General features: G+C 39.2%; 1 protein-coding gene across 5 annotated transcripts in view; it reads left to right on the top strand.

Moving 5' to 3' along the window:
* Positions 1-22,124, top strand: part of EPB41L4A (erythrocyte membrane protein band 4.1 like 4A) — a 206,889-nt gene extending 184,765 nt beyond the window's left edge. For all 5 annotated transcript variants that reach the window (XM_042840451.2, XM_065599250.1, XM_005281621.4 and 2 more), the window contains 5 exons: positions 5,125-5,172; positions 5,953-6,021; positions 6,900-7,010; positions 11,552-11,633; positions 15,941-22,124. In XM_042840451.2, coding sequence (XP_042696385.2) covers positions 5,125-5,172; positions 5,953-6,021; positions 6,900-7,010; positions 11,552-11,633; positions 15,941-16,069 — 439 coding nt within the window. In that variant the 3' untranslated portion in view covers positions 16,070-22,124. The remainder of the gene's footprint in view (positions 1-5,124; positions 5,173-5,952; positions 6,022-6,899; positions 7,011-11,551; positions 11,634-15,940) is intronic.
* Positions 22,125-23,353: the final 1,229 nt, after the last annotated feature.

Genomic DNA, 23,353 nt, shown 5'->3' with positions numbered 1-23,353 from the left:
TTGATGAATACATACAACATACAAATGTGCAACTATTTTACTCTTATCTATTGAATATAAAGAACAAAACCAAACTACGATATAAAGCTATATATCTGTGTTGACATTTCACAGTTCTGATATTACAAGCCACCTGAGTTCAGTTCTCATGGTTACCAATATCATCAGAACTCATTTTTATCTCTAACTCCATATGTCACAGTTTTTCTTCCTTTATGAGAAATGGGTAGTGCCATTAAAATTCCAAATGTTAATAAGAGTTTTACAGGCTTTGTACAGATCTGTTTTATTTCACCGTCACGTAAAAATCAAATGTTAATAGGTAGACTTATTATAGGAAAATACATAGCTAAAAAGTGTCAATATAATAACTCATTTGTGTTGAAGCTGTAAAACATAAAGTGTGATTTCCATTACTTTTTGTTACCTCCTATATAGAGAGCATGTTTTAAACCAGGAAGTGCACTCCAAATTTCTAGCCCTTTTATAAAATTTGTAACTAACTTTTTCTTTGCCAGATAAATTTCTATTACATTAATGAGACACCAGAGGCTCCCTCTCGTGGCTAGTTTAACTCATGCAATGATGAAACACTGAATTAGATCAGTGGTGTAAAAGGCTTTGATAGGTTATATTTTCATTAAATATTATTGATATAGCAATATAAATGTACACAGTGCTTTACAGAACAAGACAAGATCCTAGATGGTGAGGAGACAAATCTTAGGGTATTATGTGGTTTTTTTTTTCTCTTCATTGTGATAGGGATTAATATATTTGCATCATCTGTTTATCTTTCTAAGCAAAATAGAACCAAACAAATTAACAATAAAAACATTTGACATGGACAAAAATAGTCTGGAAAAAGAAAACATTGGCTCTTTAAAGATGTTTCTTACAAAAATGATCAAATTAAAGCTTTTTAACCATTTAAATGGCAAAATTAAACATGAGAGACAAGGTAGCTGAGATAATACCTTTTACTGGACCAGCTTCTGTTGGTGAGAGACACAGCTTGTCTCTCTCACCAACAGAAGTTGGTTCAGTAAAAGATATTACCAACCTCACCCACCTTATCTCTTTAATATCCTGGAATGTGTATCTACGCTACATACAAAATTAAACAAGACAGATAGACTCAAGCTACGGTAGGGTGTAACAGCATTTATTAAACTTGGTTGTGGCTCAGTTGTGTGATAACATGGCTTGACCTATGTAAAACAGAGAAAAATCAGGTCCCTAGTGCAAAGCATGGAGTTGTTTGTTTGTTTGTTTTAGTCCAGTCATAACACGATTCATTCCAGTTCACACATTTAACAATGCTTTGAACTCTGTCATTTTAATAGTATAGACATGGACTTTGTGTTAATTACTATCTGCACTGTATTGAATTTAACTACAAAGTTGGTTCACTTTAGTAGCTGGAGGTAGAGGGACAAATCAGCTTTAATTGTGTCTGGTTTAATGTGGACTCATCACCCTTAATTTCTTTGATAAAGAATAACATTCAGTGTTAGTTTTTTTGCTACATTTTTTTCTTGGAAAAATATTTGACAAGTATTTGACCCTTGTTTCTTTTTATGGTAACAGCAAATGTAAAAAGCTCCAAATTCTAGTTCTGCCAGGCTTATTTTCAAGAGTTCAAGTAAAACATCTGTGTAGCCAAAGGGGATTTTTTAATTGAGAAGACTGGCCATTTAAATTCTATGGCTATTTAAATCCACTAAATGCTGACTATTTACAAATCATGAATTCAAAATGAATTGTTAATAAGAATACAGATGCGGGCATAAAATTAATGTAGACCTTATTAGCATCTAGGGCTGTTTGAGCTTGTAAAAAACAAACAAAAAATAAAATTTAAATAAAATTTAAAAAAAACCTTGGAGACAGCATTTAATGGAAATTCCCATTAGATTCCTTGAGCATTAGAGAATCTGATTAGCTTAGGAATGGTCCAGAAGGTACTGTCTGTTCAGAACTCAGTTCAGATTTATAACAGGACAGTCTGAATATACATTATGCATAACACAGTAGCTGAACTCTTCTCTGAACTGTGGATTATAAAATGAGGGGCACGGGGTGGGGGGAGAGAGATACCGTTGTTTGGTATTAATGATCAAGGATGCCTTTGATTTAATGGGAAAGCCCCTTGTCCCTTGATGTTGAATGATGATACGCATTAAGGATGAAAGCTCAGAAATATGCAGTGGATTGTTTACAGGTTCAGGATATGTGGCTTTTAGAGAATGATGAAGTCAAAGTAGCTTCTTATCTTGCCTGGTCTTAAGATTTTACACCAGAAGTCAGGATTTCACAATGTAAAATGGGTTGCTGGCAATGATAGGTGATAGTAGGACATCCAGGGCCAAGTAGTGAATAGTTTTATTTGCATAAAAAAGTAAAAATGTGGTCTAGGTCAGTGGATTGCACAGAGCATTGCCTTGTGGGAGCACTGGGTTCAGGAGGGATCTGGGTGCTCTCCTACCTCAGGCTAGCTAGCACTTATGAGCATTATAAAAGCAATGTACTAGCCTCCCTTGAGGAGCTGGGGTGCATCTTGCAATGAGCTTTCACAATCCCTAGTGGCTGATTATTCAGACTCAGAAGAGCCCCAGGGTGAGTGCAGAGTTCACAGCTGCTGCTTTGTGAGTCTGGGATTGAATGAAAGGAGAAAATCAGTTCAGAATTAAGGGGTGAAATATAACATTAAAAACCCCACTCCTATATCTAGCTGCTACCTCAGGGAGGTGAAAGCACCATGGTATGAAAGGAGGAAGAGGAGGAAAAAGAGGTGAAGGCAGAAGAGAGAGAGGAGGAGAAGTGGGAGGGTAGAAAAGAAGAAATAGATTGACATACACAAAAAAACCCACCATCAGATTTCATGACAAAACCTAAAAATATTGTAAAAAGATTTACTTTGATGCCATTAGAGAACCATAAATGCAAAAGGTAATTTCCACCTCTCTGATCTCTCAGGTATTTATGTTGTACCAGTCACTATAGTATCTTTCAACACCTGAACACCTGTAAAATCTCAAAAGTTAACAGTTCTTATTTCTAGATCATCTATAAAACATTTAATATTAAGTCAAAACAAATGTTACTAAATGTTATTCCCCTAGGCTGAGACCTACAAATAAGTCAAAGATGTGAAAGGTGAAACAAAAACATCTTTAATTTTTCCATGAAAGAAAAGGCAGTCTGCAGTGCTGGGGAGCTTTAAACGATCTTGATTAGGCTCTGCCACTAAGGCGTCTAATACCAATTCAGCAGAGGCTTCTTTACATTTAACACAAATGCAAAACTCTGCCATACCCACCTCTCCCCACTCTTCTTTCAGATCTCTGTATCCTTTCATTTCAGAATATTTCTGGCCATCCGCTAGTACACAGTGAGAGAGTTTCAAAAAAGCCTAATTGTGCTCCTATTGAAGTCAATGAAACCCAATGATTTCAGAGGGAGCAGAGTTAGGCCAGGGCTGAGTGCTTTTAAAAATTGAACCGTTAATGTCTAGAAATGTAAGAAAACAGGTTAGTTGTATAAATATGGGACCTTTGGGAAAGAAAAGCACTATGTAAATGTAACATAATTAATTATTCTTACTATTATTCAGAGATTTCAGGCCAAAAGGGACCCCCTGTATAGTGCAGGCCATATCAATTCACTCAGTAATTCCAGCATCCAGCCTATAACTTGTGGTTCAACTACAGTAATAGTTATTACTTATTTATTTACTATTATAAACATTAGAAAAGGCATGGTTAAATGGTCAAGATAAATAAAGTACAACTGGAGTTAATGCTGGCTCTTCCTTCCTAATTAAACATCACCCAAAAGTGGGATCCACTTTTATCCTCATTGTTCTTTTTTCCTCTAATGAAAGTGCATCTCCTCCCTGGCTGTTTGTTCCAGTTTATAGGATGATATAGTGACCAAAACTGCACAAGGGGTCTCATCGTTGGATCCACATAAACTACTAGGACTGGATATGTCATATCCCCCTGCATGATCACGCTATCTTCTCCTTCCTGCCGCTACACTGTCCTTAAGTGACAAGAGGGTTTGTGTAGACTCTCTGTAAGTGGGTGAATTTAACTCCAAAATATAGGGTATGTCTACACTGCATCTGGCAGCAGGCCTTCCAGCCCATGTAGACAGACTCATGCTAGTGGGGCTCATGCTGACAGTCTAAACATAACTATGTGGACATTGTGGCACTGGTGGAGGCTCAGGCTAGCCACTCAAGCTCCAGACCAGCCCTGCCCCTTCAGTCCAAGTTCAAGTGGCTAGCCTGAGTCCGTGTCAACGGTGGCGTAACATCCATGTGGGTTGTCCTGTAACGCATTATTTGGTGATTTTCAAGACCCACCTACTCCCTTGTAATACTCTGTTACACAGAATCAAACATGCAAAATTTAGAACCCACCCACCACCTAATGCATTGTGTAATTTATGGACAGCCCTTTACAGCATAGAGCACTAGTGTGAGCCGCACTCGCACTAGTCTGACTACTAAACGACTGGGAGGCTTGTTCCCAGCTGCAGTGTAGACACCCTGAGAGGCCTCAGTCCTCAGCTGTGCCAAGTTCATGTGGGATAGGGTGAGGCAGAGGTGGCTCTAGCTTGCTTCAACTTGTAATGAAGAACTCTTTTGCTTGGAATGTTTTAGACATACTTTTGCTGAAGGCAAGAGGAAAAGAAATTGTGATTCAACTCAGAGCCTTTCATTCAAGAAATGACTTTTCAGTTTCAGTGAATTTTAATTCTTTCCCGCAGATAACAATCTTTAACATTCAAGTCAGTGTTAGAGGGAAGGATAGCTCAGTGGTTTGAGCACTGGTCTACTAAACCAAGGGTTATGAGTTCAATCCTTAAGGGGGCCATTTAGGGATCTGGGGCAAAAATTGGTCCTGCTAGTGAAGGCAGGGGACTGGACTTGATGACCTTTCAAGGTCCCTTCCAGTTCTTTGAGATAGGTATATCTCCATATTAAGATTACACTTGGCATGATTTCTGTCCTTGATTTGTGCCACTAAAGGTCATCACTGTGCTGCAACACATCAGCTAATATGACATTTTCATAGATCTGACTCTCTTTTGTGTGTGTGTTGGTGTTTATAGGAGAAGCCCTGATGTACAAGCAAAGGAAGAGTTATGGAAACATATTCAGTAAGTATTGTTACTTTGAAACTTTTAGTTCCTTTATATAAATTATAAAACCAACATGTGGGTAAAATGAGGCTAGAATGAAATTAGCCTTTAGGAATGTTCAGCATTTGGATGTAATACACAGTAGTAATACAGGACATGGCTGGAACTAGTGACACTTGGAGGTACAGCATAGGGTGCCTCTATTTAGGAAGGACAGCCATTGGGCCAGATGCACTACTGCTCTGCACCTTGTTTAGTCAGTTATGTCATGCAGTGTGGATATAAAACACTACCATTCTGATTTGGTAATGTGCTATATCCACTCTGCTCAGGGCAGAGAAGAATCAAGCCCACTGCCTTTTAGAAAACTTTATATTTTTTTCCTTTCTGTCCATCTATGATGTCTATCTATTGTCTAGTACATTGAAGGTGTGTTCTTATCTAGACTCCAAAATGTTCTTATTTTGATTATTTATTTTTCACTACAGCACCAGTTAGGATCAGGGCCCCTCTTCTACTAGTTGTGGGCATGTATGAAGATATGGTGCCTGTGCCACAGATCATAGAGTCTGAAAAGACTAGAACAGATAGGGAAATAGGGTACAACACACAGGGGAAGTGATCAAGATTTTAGGTACACTTCTAAAGAGGTTTCCTATGTTGACATCTAGAAAGCTTTAATGCTGAACACAGCTGGTTCCAGAAAATCTTTGTGGTCTAATAAAATGAAGGAATAAATTGTTTGTTATGGATTTGGTAGCTTCCAGAATTTCATCTTCCTTGTATAATCCTTTCCAGGAAGGAACTTGTGGATCCATCTGGGCTGTCTGAGGAGCAGCTGAAAGAGATTCCGTACACCAAAATAGAGTGAGTTTATTCATTATGAAATATGGATTTTTTCTGTATGTATGCTTAATAGCCTAATATCCCTTTCATCAGAGGCTCTCACTGTGGAATAGCTTGTCTGAGACTAGAATGGCCTCCCGATAATCTCTGATCTTTTGAACTCCTTAGAAAATGTTGATCCAGAATGGAGTAGGTCAAATAGGGAGGGTAGAGACACTTGAATCATTTTTAAACCAGGTACTTTCCCTTTACCTAAATGCTAACAAAATCAACATCCTCTCCTACTCTGCCATCTGTCAGCATTTGTTCTTCACATTACACTCGCAATTTATTTTCGAAACTTTTCCATTTTTTTTTAAATTTACCTTTCTATTTGGATTCTTTAAAGTCGCTGCTTGACCTATGTGACCTCTCTTCCCCTGCTTATCATGGGCAGCTGCCAATGCATCAGAGGTCCCTTCAGAGCAGACCTCCATTTCACTCTGACGACTGGCCATCTGGGAGGCTGTATAGTGGTGTGGTCAACTGCTTCTGACAGGAGTGAAATCCCAGTTTGCTTTACAATGTGCTTCTGCTTCACCCTTGAGCAAAAAACACAGTGATGGTAAAATTCCACAGAATGGATTTTTTTTTGTTTCCATTTTTTATTGAACAATTTCATTCTCCAACATACACACATGACAGTTTCATTTAGAATGAACTGTGCAACTTTAAATGTAAAGTTTGAAGTACAAACACATAACGAAAGGGCCAGTCCTTTGAATTCAGTGAGCACAGGAAGCCATATGTTATTCTTAATAGGAAAAGGGAGGATTTTACAATTCAAAATTAAATTTCCTTTTCCAGCGCAAAGTCTCAGATGTATTAATTTGCTACTATGAATTTTGTTTCTCATTTAGGACTCAAGGTGACCCAATCCGCATTAGACATTCACATTCCCCCCGAAGCTACCGGCAGTACCGGCGGTCCCAGTGTTCTGATGGCGAGAGATCTGTTCTGTCTGAAGTGAAGTATGTGGAATGTGATGGTTTTACTATGACGCAGATGCTCCCCTGAGCTCACAGATAAATTAGTAGTAGCATATATGTGACTGTTGTGTTGACATAGTGCTCAGGCAATCCTGTAAGAGCTAAGGAGTTCAGTGAAGCACATTTATAGCCTCTTGACCTTGGATGCTTGCTTTGCTTGATGGTGACCTGTTCAGAAGGAAGGGCAATCTGCTGCAGAAACCAAAATGAACACACTGAGCTCCTCAGCAGCGGTTGTGAAGATGCGTGAGGGAGAAGAGGAGAGTTTATGTGAATTAGCTTTCAATGACGTACACCCTTAATAGAGTCAGTTTCTCCATTTGCTGCAGTGCAGATCTTGAGAGTTCCAGTAGACACCTACTCATCTGTGGGTGGCTAGAAAGAGACTGACAAAGATTGACTAGAGACCACTTATGAAGTGAGAAAAAAAATAAAGGGCTTGATGCATTAAGGCCTTAAAGGGGCAGAAACAGCTCCCTGAGAATGTCCCATTCACAGTGTTTTGCTGGTGCAAGGGCTCTACACCAGCCATGCTCCCAGCCCAAAGTATCTAGAAGTGAGCAAAGAAGAGCAGCTGTCTCCTACTCTCTAACCATTGGGGGGGATGAGATGACTCCCGCCTCTGATTACACTGCTCTACAGCCAAAATGCTTCTGAAATAAATGTAGTCAAACTTTACTAATTCTGGGTCACTGAGACCGAAAATAGCAACAGAGGGTCCTGTGGCACCTTTAACACTAACAGAAGTATTGGGAGCATAAGCTTTCGTGGGTAAGAACCTCACTTCTTCAGATGCAAGGGAGGTAAGCTTCGTTATGATTGCATAACGAAGCTTCTGCCTTGCATCTGAAGAAGTGAGGTTCTTACCCACGAAAGCTTATGCTCCCAATACTTCTGTTAGTCTTAAAGGTGCCACAGGACCCTCTGTTGCTTTTTACAGATTCAGACTAACACGGCTACCCCTCTGATACTTGAGAACAAAAATGATGCTTAAAATTGTTGATTGGCTCTAGTTTTCAAGATATGCTATTGGGTCAGTATATACGACCCTTGACTTGGGAATGGCGGAGGATAAGTGAGTTATAAAGGGAAGGGATCTCAATTTAAACCAGAAATGACTAAAATACATCTTTGACTGGCTCTATGAATAAATCTATATGACTGGGTTTGGACAGTACTTGCTTTTTAGGCAAAACAATGAATGATGCAATCTGAAGCTGTTAGTGCATCATACATGATATGAATTGCATCATGTTATTCCTAGAAGTCATGGATGATGCAATCATAACGAAGCTTACCTCACTCTGCTGAACAAATTGCCCTATATCAGCTCTAGAAATCATAGTGTCGTGCTCTCTTATTTGTCAGTGTTTGATTTTGCAAAGGGACACATTTCTGTTTAGCCAAAGTGAGCAGAGATGCCTCGTACTTGTGTGAACAGTGCAGATAACTTCTACTATGTTTGTGGTGAAGTGACTTTTGCACCACAAAAGCGCAGTATAACCACTATGGTTAAGAAAGCCTATCACCTTTATTTTGGCTGCAAAATTGGAGATCAGGACAAGAGGTGGGCCCCACACATATGCTGCAACACTTGTGCAACAAATCTTCACCAATGGTTGAACAGGAAAAGGAAATCTATGCCTTTTGCAGTGCCAATGATTTGGAGAGAGCCAACAGATCATACCAGCAATTGTTACTTCTGCATGGTGCCTCCAGTTGGGAAAGGTATGTCAAAGAAGAAAAAGTGGACTGTGCATTATCCAAACATTCCATCAGCTATACGCCCAGTACCCCACGGAGAAGGACTGCCAGTTCCTGATGCACCAGAATCATTCTCACTTGAGTCAGACGACCAAGAGGAAGAGGATGAAACTTCTGGTCCTGAACCATCAATGTCAGAGGACCCACATTTTCTCCCATCCTCCCCCTCTGAACCACACCTCATAACACAAGGTGAACTGAATGACCTTGTCAGGGATTTGGAACTACCCAAGAGTAAGGCAGAGCTGTTGGGCTCCAGACTACAGCAGTGGAATCTCCTGGCAGGTGATGTTAGGGTTTCCATGTTCCGTGACCGTCAAAAGGATCTTGTCCCATTCTTCTTCATGGAAGGTGATCTTGTAGCCTGCAACAACATTGATGGTGTGATGGCAGCCCTCAACATCGTTCACGATCCAGATGAGTGGAGACTGTTCATTGATTCATCGAAGACAAGTCTTAAAGCTGTTTTACTGCATAATGGCAATGTTTTGCCATCAATTCCAGTTGGTCATGCAGTCCATATGAAGGAAACCTATGACAACATGAAACAACTTTTGAGGTGCATAAACTATGACCAACATCAGTGGCAGCTTTGTGGCGATTTGAAGGTTGTTGCTCTCTTGCTTGGTCTGCAGACTGGATGCACGAAGTACTACTGTTTTCTCTGCGAATGGGATAGTCGTGCAAGAGATTCCCACTACATCAAGAAAGATTGGCCACTCCGACAGTCATTGGAGCCTGGGAGGAAAAGTGTTCAGCATCCACCACTTGTTGAATCAAGGAAGATTTTGTTACCACCCTAACACATCAAACTGAATCTGATGAAGAACTTTGTCAAGACCATTGACAAAACACAAGCAGCTTTCAAGTACCTCCGTGGAAAATTTCCAAGGTTAAGTGAAGCTAAGATAAAGGAAGGTATCTTTGTTGGTCCTCAGATTCGTGAACTTCTTCGAGATGATGCATCTGACCATGCACTGCGTGGCAAGGAAAAGACGGCATGGAAAGCCTTCCAGTTAGTGGCAATACATTTTCTCGGAAACAACAAGGCAGAAAACTATGGGTTGTTGGTGGAAAACCTCCTCAAGGCATACAAAAGCCTTGGTTGCAACATGTCACTAAAAATACATTTTTTGCACTCTCATTTAGATTTTTTTCCACCGAACTGCGGAGCAGTGAGCGACGAGCACGGCGAGCGATTTCACCAGGACATTGCAACAATGGAGAAATGCTATCAGGGCAAATGGAGCCCATCAGTGCTTGCAGACTATTGCTGGACAGTGACAAGAGATGCTCCATTTAATGAATACAAGAGACAACCCAAGAAGCGCCGAGTAGACACTGAATAGGACTAAACTATGTACATAATAGTTTTTTGCCTTTTGTTTCATAATAAATTTTATCTATATAACCCTTTTGCTGATTTTTAAAGTGTTACATAAACAGGACAGGTGAAATATTATCATGTAAAGCAACCATAAACACATGAAAAGACCTAGGTTTACAATTTATGATTAAAACTCTATCTACACAATATACATAGACATAAAATGTAAAAACTTAAATATCTTAGAAACAGTAGCCAATCAGTTGTTTTAATTGTCATATTTGAATTCAGCACATCAAAATACATAATAAATAGCACATTTTATCTCTGAAGCAGACGACTTCTCAAAAATTGTAGACCAGTGTTATCGTTTGAGAGGAATGCATATTTGACTTGATGGACCTCAGTAGAGCTAACAGCCAGGAGAAGCCAGTAATTTGGGCCTCCGCTCGGTACTAATACTACCCCACAAACTCCTGTCTAGATGTCTAGAAAAGAGCCCACATTCATGTTTGGTGCCCAGTGTCATTCTCAAGGGGCTAATTGCTGATTGGGCTGGGCAGAGGAGCAGACTCCTCCCCTGTGAGGGAGACCACCATTGAGAACTAATTAGACATTCTATGCCCATTAGAATGGGGACCCTTCCCTTCCTGAATGGGGAACAGTCTCTATGGGAGAAGAGATTCCATGGGCCAGCAATTTTAGAGGCTAATTTTGCTGGATTGGACCCTCAAAGATGTGCGTGATATAAAGGATTTTGTCATTCTTGATGGCAGGGGACAACAGGCTTAAATCACAGCTGTCCTTTGAACAGAGGGACACCTAGTGAGTGTACATGGGGACATTTTTGGACTTTCTCACCTGTAGTTCATCTGCATTTCTAAACCACATGCTTCTGGCTGGAAATTAACTGTCAGACACCCAGCACTACTGCATGGCAGCAAGCAGCTTGGGAGCTTCTTCCTCAGGACACTCCAGAGGGGCCCTTACGCTGTGGCTAGGATCTCAAGAACAGGAAGATTCAGGGAAATAAAATAGCATTGTCTGAAACTGGTAAACATCACCTATAAAGGGCCCCTATATCATATTTCAGTGCTAGGTTACTGAAATAGACTGTGTTTTACATGTCACCTAGGAATTAAATAAAAGACAGGGGGTGGGCATGCAGAAATGCCTCAGCACCTGGAGCAGAAAGGTTAATAATTTAGGATGACCACCTGGTCTGTGTTAAGGGCCGTTTCCTAGTTTGCAGCTCAATTGTGCCTTATAGGCACATGCCAATACTAGAAGTTGTGCAGAGCTTCCCTGATCACCCACATCTGTTGGGAGCGATTCTGCCTGTGGATTTTAAAACTGCAAGCTTGTTCAGTGCATTCTTTTTTCTTTCACAATAGTCATCAAACTAGTATAATCTCAATTTTTTTTTTCCCAGTGCAAAAACGGACCTTGTGCCTCCATTGCCTGTGACTCGTTCCTCAGATGCTCAGGGTCCCAGCATTCCAGCTTCACAACAGGTTGGTAATTGTGCAGCTTCTTTACCAAATGTCTGGCTGGTGGGTCTTGTTCGCATGCTCAGGGTCTAACCGATTGCCATATTTGGGGTTGGGAAGGAATTTTTCCCCAAGGCAGATTGGCAGAGACCCTGGGGTTTGTTTGTTTTTTGCCTTCCTCTGCAGCACAGGGCATAGATCACTTGCAGGTTTAAACTAGTGTAAATGGTGAATTCTCTGTAAATTGAAGTCTTTAAACCATGATTTGAGGACTTCAGTAACTCAGCCAGAGGTTATGGGTCTATTACAGGAGTGGGTGGGTGAGGTTCTGTGACCTGCAATATGTAGGAGGTCAGACTAGATGATCATGATGGTCCCTTCTGACCTTAAAGTCTATGAGCTTAGAGTGTTCTCCTGATGGAATTATCTGAGTAATATTTAATTGGGAAAATACATCTAACATTTGATCTTTTGCTTTCCAATTGTAGTAGAGCAAACAGACTTGGCAGGAAGCTTTACATTATGTAGAAGTAACTGCTTAAAGATAAACTTCATTTTTATAACGTAGATACATTGAATTTCATAATGTACCATACTGCAGTTACCTGCTTTCTGTTATTTGGAAGACATTTCCTCTTTTTGGAGCCTGTCCTCCCTTAATACAAGGTAGATCAACTAGGGCAATTCCTATAAATAAGCAAATGTGCCCAGGCACCCACTGAGATAATCAACTTTTGAACTAACATTTTCTCTCCACTCCACAGTGCCTTGCAGCTGTCCCAGGTTTGTAACTCTTATTTTCTAACTGCTGAGAGGAGAGCTATCCTCTTTCAGCTGTTAGGCATTTGAGAGGTCTGGTGGACTCAGAAGGGAAAAACCTAGGTGGTAGTAGTTATAAAGACAGGTTGTCATAAAATGAGACTGCACATATATCAGCTGTGATACAGTGGCAGTAAACTTTAGGCACAAGAAGCAGGTGATGTCCCCCCAAAAATCTAGAATTTTATTATAAAAACATAATGTTAAAAGAAAATCAAAGGTCATATTTAATTCAAGCACATAAGGGAAAATATCACACAGGATTCTATCTAGATTCCTAGTCCTTAGAAAGTTGGAACTTCTTCCCCTGGGATTTCCACTGAACTCACTAGTATGGGTTCACCTTTGTAGGCTACAAAAAAGATGTGTTTCTTACATTGAGGTAGGTAACTCAATGTAAAATCCTCATGGAGAGAAGGCACTGTAGTTTTTACCTCTCTGTAGCTAGTCAAGATCAACCTTATATTCCACCCATCTGAAGTTTACTTTGACTACCTAAGCTACAACGAGGTAAAAACTACAGTGCCTTCTCTCCACTAGGATTTTACATGGATATCATAGCTCTGAAGGAACCTTTCCCAGCATGCTCTTCTGATAGCTAGCCCTTTAAATCTGGCAGAAATTAACAGGTGCAGTCCTAAAGTGGCCATTTGACTCTGCTACACCTCTCTCCCTCTAGCCAGTAAGTATTTTTAGTTCCTATTGTTTTCCCTCTGTATTATACCTGAGAAGGTGGCGCATCCTCAGCTCACTAGTTGCCCTCTTCCCAGGAATTGCAGCATCTTTTATTAGCCAGTCAGCTCTTCATGTGAGCCAAAACTCTCTATATGGAGACAGTAGTTGCTTTCAGAGGAAGGTCTATATGTGGTGGTTGTGATGTAAACATCTTAAATACACTCTAAAAGGTTAAAATTATTTTAACTTCCTGAATGTCCAGAACAAACTCTTACCACAGGAAGAACTTGTGGGTTTTTCTTTCTTTCTGTTTTCTCTCATGTGAAAGTGAATTGGCAGACTTGGGGCAGTGATGATTGTGGTCCTCTCCCAAGCTGCATGCAAAAGTACTAAAGCTTCCCTGCCAATGTGCCCCAACCCAGTTCTGTGATGAGGGCACCCTCAGGATCCCAAAGATGACACTGTTTATATGGTAACAGGTGAGACTGAGGCACAGTCTATCCTACCAGATCAGAGTTGTTTTTCTTCTTGATTTCAATTTCAAAATGCTGGTACTTCTAAAAGTCATTTTACTAAGTGTCTCACTGCAAAGTACAGTTTGCTTTGAAGGTGTTGGTTGTATCAGTGTTACTCTGAACAGTGTGATCACTATGAGAGGAAGTGTGGCCTAGTGGTTAAAATGCCAGAGGAAAACCAGTTGTGGTTTCTTTTCTCTGCCAAAGGCTTGTTATGTGACATGGAGCATGACTTTCAGCCTCAGTTTCCCCATCTAAAATGGGGCTAATTACCTTCTTTACTGGATGTGTTCAGGTTTATTTCATGATTTTTTTTGTAAAGCATTCTGAGATCTGAGATCTTGCTGAAGAAGTGGAAGGTTCTTTTATGTGTCATGTTATCCCAGTGTTCCCTCTCAGAAGTGGCAGCTGATGTCCAAAAAAGCATCTAGATTTTTATTTATGAAAATCTAATGTTAAAGGAATACTAAAGTACATAATTTATTAATGTGGCAAGGGAAAAATATTAGGTGGGTTTCTACCTACATACGAGTCCTTAGAAAAGTAGGAGCCACTTCCTCTGTGATTGCCACTAACAGTCACTGTCTGTACCAACGTCAGTTTGTTGGGAGTTTTTTTCAGCAATGCTACAGGATTTCTAGGAATCAAGGGAAAGCTGTGCTACTCTGATAGCATATATTGGAAAATGGGGTGCACTCATGCAGGTGTAGTCAGCTTGATTATTTAGTGGATTACTAAGCCTTTTGCTTCCCTGGCAAATCATTTCTTACTGGACTTTGTTTCAGTTTTGTGTGTCTTATGGTGCTTTTGTTGCTGTTGCTAGAGGTGAGGAAGGCATCTCTGGCCCAGCATGTTCAGTGAACAGTAACAGTGTTTTTGACTTTTCACTTTTTAGAACTTAGACATTTTTAGCAAGAAAAATAAATTATCTTCACGATCAAATGGATGGAGTCAGTTATGGAAATGAAATTATTAGGAAGCTAAGTCAGAGCACGTTGAAATGCAATACTCAGACTTTCCCCAAGATTCTGAAAGTCATGCTAAATGAGAAGAGCAGTTCTTCACACTAATTAATGTCTCTCTCCTGTATGGCAATTCATACGATCACAGAGGCTCACACTACATCCACTCCAATATTATAATATGGAATACAGGTATTACAAGTCAGATTAATGCATGCAGCAATTTACAAGTATTCACAGATCCAAACACTAACTGCCAAACAGATTCCAGCTATGTGTCTGTTCAGTTGAGGCATGGGGACCTTGGCATGAGCTGGCACGTGGCCTGCTAGCATCATAGTGGGGTTTGTGGTTTTTTTGGTTTTTTTTTTTACATCTCAGTCTGGCTAAACAATGTTTAAAAGGTTGATTTTTTTCTTAATAAGAATTAAGAACAGTTCAGCAATAAGTATGAATTCTTCACAGGGTAAATATTAACCTTGCATGATTGAGTCCTTAAGGAATAATGAGAATTTCACAGATTTATTTTTTGCATACTCAGGAATTCACTATGTTGTCTTGTTTACATTCTGGTTGGTTTGAATCTGTTGTCCTGGAAGGAGTTAGCAGCATTGGGGTATCCCACATCAGCTAAACAAGCACTGTCAGGCCATTAATGCCCAACGAATGAATGTTTTTAATAATTGGCCAAATACCAAATAATTTAGTCTTGGTATTTGCTGACTATAGAATATGAATCCAAATAATGGCAAGGAACAACAGATAGGGGCAAGGGAAGAGGTCAGGCTGGCAGGAACAAGCATGTAATGGGTGTCTGTAACAGGGAGGGGTTGTAGAAGTATCCTGGCCTGGGCCAATGGAGAGAAAAGGAAAGTAGTTTTGGTATGTGATCAAATGCAAATAGTCTCCCACAATGTTGGTATAGGTAAGTGAATCAGAGTTGTCACATCCTTAGCCTACATTTCACCTGCAAAGTAAGCAAATACCAATCCCATTCTGCTAAATGTTGATGGATCATTTATATCTGATTATTGCCACTATTGTAACAGTTCGCTCTGTTTTCCTGGAGTCACTGTATAAAGAAACATCATAGCATTTTTGAAAGGAACACTATAAATAATTCAACCAGTTCTGTTTTTAATATTTAAGCCCCAGTCCTGCATAAGGATCCAGCGCTTGGTCCCTGTGCTCTTAAGGAGTTCCATTGACTCCAACAGGACTCTGAGTGGCTCTAGAGTAGCAGATCCCAGTGCAGGATTGAGGCTAAGCTTGTAGCAAAGGAAGAGATGAAGGAAGTAATATTTTAACTTTTCATTATATTTTCAACGGTGTATTTTTAATTTGTCTTTGTTCTCTTCAGAGGCGAAATGGGTCCAAAGATAGCCTGATAGAAGAAAAATCTCAGATATCCACTAACAGCCTGGATGGAAAACACAGTGCAAAGACAATAAAAACTGTACATGCATCACGCCTCAAGATAGAGACTTGACTGCCATAACTGAGGATGGTGTATGAATTCTGTTCCTTTGAAATTGGGAATTACACAACAGTTCAGATACTCTTTAGCTGGAAAATGTTTCTTTGGCATAAGAAAAGAAGAAAAATGTAAACTGGAGTGGTGGTAATTTTCTTAAATTTAAAACTCCAACCTGCTTGCTCTGAAGGGCAATCACTGTTTTCATCACTGGTTACAGTTGCTTACGTGATTGCAAAGAAATTGACTGGTTAGACAGTTGGAAGGGAAAGTGTTACTACAATTCAACAATTGCCAGATACTGTATTTTCAAAAGAGGATCAGAGGAATTGTCATGACAGATCAGACCTTGGTCTAATTCATTCAGTTGGCTGTTTCCAAGAGGCCAAGACCGGATGCTTCGGAGGAAGCGGTAAAACCCTCATAATACACTTGGCCAATTGTGCAATACTATATAATAGTGAGGAAATGTCTTCCTGACTTCATATGATGGTCAGCTTATACTCTGAAGCATAATAGCTCTTATGTTTATTTTAGCCTAATGCAACTGCAGACACTGTTCTTGTTTATACAAATGTTGAATCCATGTTTAGATAATTGCCACAATCGTATCTTATGGCATTGAGTGTCATGTAAAAATGGATTTCCTTTCACCAATTTTAAATGTGTTGCCTTTTAATTTTAAATATCTTATTGTATTGTGACAGTACTTGATTAGCCTTCTCTGTACTACTGATTATTTTATATACCCCTACCACATCTCTTAATTTTGTCCATTGAAAACTACAGTGAAAAATGTCTTGAATGGCCCAGGGGCCAGTGTAGTAAGACTAACTAGTACACACAGACTATAAATGCTGGCTGGACAAAATTGTACTATAAACCTTGGAAACACTTCAAAGTGGCTACCTAAGATGGGTTGGCTAACAGTTGGTTCTTTGGTGCAGGCTTCATTGATCTAGTCTTTTTAAGCTCTTCTCATATGAAATCCCCCAATAATTCTAATAATTTGTAGTGTCCTTCTCTGGACCATTTCTTCTGCTCACTCATTTCTGAGATAAGATGACCAAAACTGAATGCAATATGCAAAGTGAAGACAATATCATTGAATTATCTAGTGGCATCTTTTACTCTATATTCACTTTGTAAAACAGTGTAACATCTTACTTGCTTTTTTGACTGCTGTTACATGTTAAGAATATTATCTTCAATGAGCTGTTCCCACTGATGCCTGGATCTTATGCTGAGAGGTTATGTCTAATTTAGAACCCATCATTGCTTCTTTGAATGTGCTTTACCTTGCACTTGTCAACATTGAATTTCATCTACTATTGTGCTAACCAGTTTCCTGTGTCAGCTAGACTGGTATGGAGTCAAGCAAAATCCTTCCCAGGCCTGTAAGTAATTTTGTACTGAGTATATATTTGCTACCCCACTAACAACAGTCTGGCAGAAGTTGACTAACCACACTGTACACTACTTGTTCTACTACTGTTTGCTCAGAGTCTACTCTTCCATACTGATAAATGGCTATTTTAGCCCTACTTTTCTATGATATTGTTTAAATCAGTTTTTAATCTATAACAGGCATTTACCTCTTATCCTGCACTTACCAAGTTTCCTCAAGCACCTCTTGAGAGGGACTTCATCAGAATGCTTGGGAATGACTAATTTGTCAAGAGACAAGGTGGATGAGGTAATATCTTTTACTGGACTAACTTCTGTGGGTGAAAGAGACAAGCTTTCGAGGTACACAGACTCCCATAGTATGTCCTCTCCATTCACCAAGAGGAGAGTGAGTGATGCATCATGGGAAATATAGTCCAGCCAGAAAGCCTGCCCCAGAGGACAATGGGAGTACAAGACACCTAAACTACAATTCCTGCTGCAATGCATTGTGGCATCAGTTTGAATTAGAAATGTTATCATCTTTCAGCAAAATATTTTGGCCCAAAGTGGAAACTTTCAGGGGCCAGGGGGGGAGGGAGGAGAAGATTCTCTTTTCTGACCAGATTTAATATTTGTAGATTCTTCATTCTTAGTTCCTTTAGAATGATGAATGCCATCTACTACAGTATTGTTTGTATTGTGGTCATCCTAATGAGAATCAGACTCACTCTGTGGTAGGAACTAAATCCCTACCTCCATAGAATTTCAGTCAAATCTGCTACTAATTTTTTCCCCAGTATTTCTATTTTTGACATTGCTTCACCTTCACTACCCGTGTGCAGTAATCCTGGGATAAATATTACCAGTGCCCAGTATTTTTTTGCAAGTGCGAAATAACAAAAACAAAACAAAAACAACCAAAAAACAGCCTGTAAAATAAAAATGGAAAATCCTGCAGCGGTGGTAACTGTCCTGTGGGACTGGACCCAGCCCTCCCACTCCGGGCATTGTGACCTGCGGTTTGACTCTCTGCCATTTGGCTCAGTGGCTGCCCTCTCCCCCGCACCATCAGAGGGGCAGCCCGGCCAAACCTAAGTGGTGATGTGACCCTAGGTGCCATGGCACAATGCCCAGAGCAGAGAGTTGGGCCCACTCCAGCAGGAAAGGAGCCGCCAGCTGCATGCAGGGCAGGCTCTCTCTGCAAACCCCCGCCCCCTTTCCAGGCCTCCCACAGTAAAATGAAATTCCCCCAAAACCCTGCAAAGTTATAAAAATAATAATTTCCCAGGGCTCTAAATATTCTCTCTTCCTTTGTGGTGAAGACTAATATAAAAGCACTATTTAGTTTCCCTGCAGTTTCCTTCTGCTCTTTGAACCTCATTTAGACTGGCACTCTCAGAATTGGGCTAAAACATTTTTAAATGTGGCTCAGCTTTGTTTATGGTGTTTGGTCAAACTGTTTTTATTTGGTCAAACTGTTTTTAAGGGCTGTTTAACCTGATCTCTCACTGTTGCAATCTGCTTCTTTGACAATACAGATGGAGACAATCATTGTTCTCTTTTACACTCTAATGGCCTACAGGACCCAATACCACTGTCAGCATACTACTTTTCTGATGAATCTAAAGAGCTACATTACAAAAAAAATCCCCCTTACTGAAGTTTTGTGTCATAGTACCACCTCTTGGAATGCTCCCAAGGATATCAAAATTATGTTATGACTAACCATACTTAATCCTGAGTAACACACAGGAATTGATTCAGGAATGTACTGTAAATCAAGATACACCCCGCCTCGTTTGTTCAAGAATAAGCTGTTCCGAGGAGCAATTCTCCACAATGTGTTTGCAGTGATGTTTATTCATTGCCCATTATTACTAGTATTTTGTTACTTCCCTGACGTTTCTCAACATTCTGGCTTCTTTACTGAGATATAATCTAGTAAAACATCCCTATTACTATACAGTACTTGTACTTTTATGACCTGAATTTTGTATCTGCACAGATTTCACATCCTGGCACTCTTCACAGTCTATGGCATTCTGTATGTACAAAGCTATTCCCACACATTTGACCTAAGCTCTCTTTCCTGCCTAGTGTAGTTTATGGGTTTTGTATAGTTTCTAAGTACTCACAGCAAGAAATTGTGGTATTTCATTTATTCCACGATGTGTCAGAAATGCTAGGCTTTCTGGCTTCACCATTTTTTCATTTATGCTTCTTAGTAGCTGTATTCTCATTTATAAGGTGTGCATATTATTATGTACCTCATCTTTGACTAAAGATTGTTTCAACTGTACTTCTAATGTACCTAGCAGGTTTTAATGTGTACCTTGTTTACTTCTCATTAGCTGCCATCTTAGTCATAGCTTATTTTAAATAATCCTTTAAAACCTAGCTAACTTTATGTGCTGGCAGTCTTTTCCCCTTTGGCTAAAGAGGAAACCATCCATTCCTCAAGGACTAATATACTTAACCTCCTATTCTCAACCCTCTTTTCTCATTAGCACATTGAAAAACTAATTCCACATTGAAACAGCTTAGTGAATAGAATAAGAGAGAAAGCTAAAGTAGAGGTCCTGGATTTAAACTACTGATCTTATTTCCAATTAGAAGGTTCAGTTCTTAATGACAAATACTACTTTTTCCTAGAGTTAGCATGATTAGACGCAGTGCAATTTTGTCTACATATCGGGGAAAAAAGAATAAGAATTATATACAAATAATGGTTAAACTGAAAATAATTCATTTATTCAAACATATAAACTGAAAAATCAAACACTTGTTTTGACTGCCAGAAGCAAGCAGAGACCATAGTAGTAGCACTGTATCCTCTTATTATATAACACAAAGTAAAAATTCTCCATACTAATGAGTAACTGTGGTCACTTGGATTTAAGTTGCTTTACATCAGATCATTTGAAGAAAATGCCCATTTAGTTAAATAACATCCTTTAACAAACAGGACCTTTCAAAGGTGCTAATCACCAGAACCATTTACTGTGTTGCTGCTGTATATTTAAGCTTGGCAGAATTTGATTTTATTTTTTTATAACTTTTAACAGGTAATATTGATTATTTTATGCATTTTCCCTATTTGTATTTTAAATTTTCACAGTTATGGAAAATTATGGGGATGGTGAGGATATTTAATGACAGCAGACATTGAGATTCAAAAAGTTAAAGCTATTTTATAAACCACTGAAACAAATTGTCAGTTTCACATGTCAAAATATACAAAGTAAATACCCTAAAATCAAACTCTAATAAGTTCTCAGAAGCATTTTTCTTGCTTTGCCTAGCTGTACATTTTGATTATTATTGATGGAAATATTTTTTGTCAGAGAGAGAGTGTGAGAGAGAGAGAGAGAGTGTGTGTGTGTGAAATTGACATTTATTGACATTTCTCTATAAAAAATCTAATCTTTCCAAGCCTATGTATACTATATGTAGGCCTAGTTAATGGAGTACTTGGCTGGGACTCAAGACCTGGGTTCTACTCCCGGCTCAGCCATTGGCCTATTGGGTGACCTTGAGCAAATCACTTCAACTCTGTGCCTCAATTTCCCCATCTGTAAGATGAGGACAATGTTCCTCCCATGTAAAGTGCTTTGAGATCTACAGATGAAAAGCGCTATATAAGGGCTAGGTATTGTACCACCTATACACCATCTATTGCTCATGTTCATCCATCACTTTAACACTGACCTTGCTTCTTCAGAGTATGCCACGTGACAAGTCATATGTTCTGACCACTAAATAGTGCTCTTCACCCTAAGTAGACTTCTGCTGCATTTCCTATGTTGGTCTAACTCAGTGGCTAGCGTTGTCACTGAGAACTACTGTTAATGTGCCCCTCTGTATATCCATGTAGCTTTTATTCAGATTCTTAATCTGCAACTCTTATTTAGGCTAATCTTTGTATTGTTGGGCTCTTGGCCCCAAAAACATTACATCATTTTTTCTGTTCAATATCCAAACAAGCCAACCATCTCTGTACAGGTTTCAGAGTAGCAGCCGTGTTAGTCTGTATCTGCAAAAAGAAGAACAGGAGTACTTGTGGCACCTTAGAGACTAACAAATTTATTAGAGCATAAGCTTTCGTGGACTACAGCCCACTTCTGTCCATCTCTGTACAGTTGAACTCAGATGCAAATCAAGATGGAATGAATTTTAACTCCCTCATGATTTCAGGATAACTTTTACTATAAAGCTAATTATAAAGATGGCTGTTTTAAAATACATGCTAGATCTTAGATCTGGCTGAAGTATATACTGTATGTACACAAAGTTAAAAATTATCCATGAAACAGCGTGTGCTTTATTTTAAATTGAGTTGATAAGGTGGCAGTGTCAAAACTTATGTCCAGGTTATTTAAAATCAAGTAAAACTGTTAAATTTTAGTGTAAATTTTGTGTTTGCACGTTGTGTATATTATTTGCACGACATGAGAAGAAAATCAAGACTAATTTGATGGTAACATCTGTGTAATGCCAACTAAAAATCAACTTGGGGATATAACTTCACCAGAGAAAATGTATTCTGCAGTAGCTGAAAGTGGTGCCAATAAGTGTTCTTACACTCTTAGAATGAAGTTTCCATTGCTTAAACACTGACAAGCATCAAACTATCTTCCCAATGCAAAAAGAATGGTCTAAAATATATGTGATTTTTCATAAATCAAGCTGCCTGGCTTTCTTTTATAAATCAAGGACACACATCTCCTTAAGTCTCTGGCCCCTAATTCCTTCCTACATCTGTTTCCTGGATAGCTCATACAGTGAAAGGAAATCACCTCCCTTCCACACAAACATTTCCATGTGCTTCAGTTCTTGTGAGAATATGAAGAAATATAATGCAATCTGATAGATTACTGTATGGTATCCTTCTCCTCAGATTAATGTACAATAGTGACACTTTTCAACTCTACATATACATAACCTGCCAAACAATACTATAATCCATGCAATAGCTATGCTAAGAATGCTTGGGCTGGTCAGGACTGGTAGTCAAGCTATTTCAGAAATTCAATCTATATTCTGCTCAATGTAAATTACTTGCCTGTTCATTGTGTGCTTGACCTTAATGAAAAACACAGGCTTTCCCCTCTATACTTAAACATTCAGGATTATGAGAGAAGCTCGAGTCATCACTAGAGAATCACACAAGAGTTTGGGACATCATGGGGCAGGATCAGAAAATTAAACCAGTGTAAAATAACTTCAAACAACTCCCGATAAGGCAGACCACAAAACTGATGCCCCGTAAGCCCAGCTGTAATTGAACACAACAGGCATGTTCTCCTTTTTCCTCCCTTATTTCTTGCGTAGTAACCCTACCCACTATTGTGGGGACGTATAAGTACCCACTTAGAACAGATTAGGCAATTGCCTTCCCCTAGAGAATTGAAAGGAAGAGATTTCCCACAATTTGAAGAACAGTGAAGAGGCACTAGGGAAATTATCACCAATACAAGCAATTAGTGACTTTGCTAAATGGGTTTTATACCTGAGTCCTCACAATGTAACAATCTGAATGATGATTTTAAGTATAGCTAAATACAAAAAATATTTTTTTATTTCCCTTATAGCAGTGACTTTTTATCTCTCACTGCTTCTTTTACATGGTTGTTAAGCCACAGTGGCTCTTTTTTAGTTCTTTTACTGTTTTTTAAGTTGGGTTATACATTTAAATTGGGCCTCTATTATGGTGTCTTTGAAAAGTGTCCATGCAGCTTGCAGGGATTTCACTCTAATCACTGTACCTTTTAATTTCTGTTTAACTAACCTCCTCATTTTTGCATAGTTTCCCTTTCTAAAATTAAATGCCACAGCGTTGGGCTGTTGAGGTGTTCTTCCCACCACAGGAATGTTAAATGTATATTATTATGGTCACTATTTCCGAGCGGT

This window comes from Chrysemys picta, chromosome 6, assembly GCF_011386835.1.
Source record: "Chrysemys picta bellii isolate R12L10 chromosome 6, ASM1138683v2, whole genome shotgun sequence".
NCBI classification, from domain to species: domain Eukaryota; kingdom Metazoa; phylum Chordata; order Testudines; family Emydidae; genus Chrysemys; species Chrysemys picta.
Note: the sequence above shows the minus strand (reverse complement) of the source record. Positions and strands in the feature narration are given on the sequence as shown.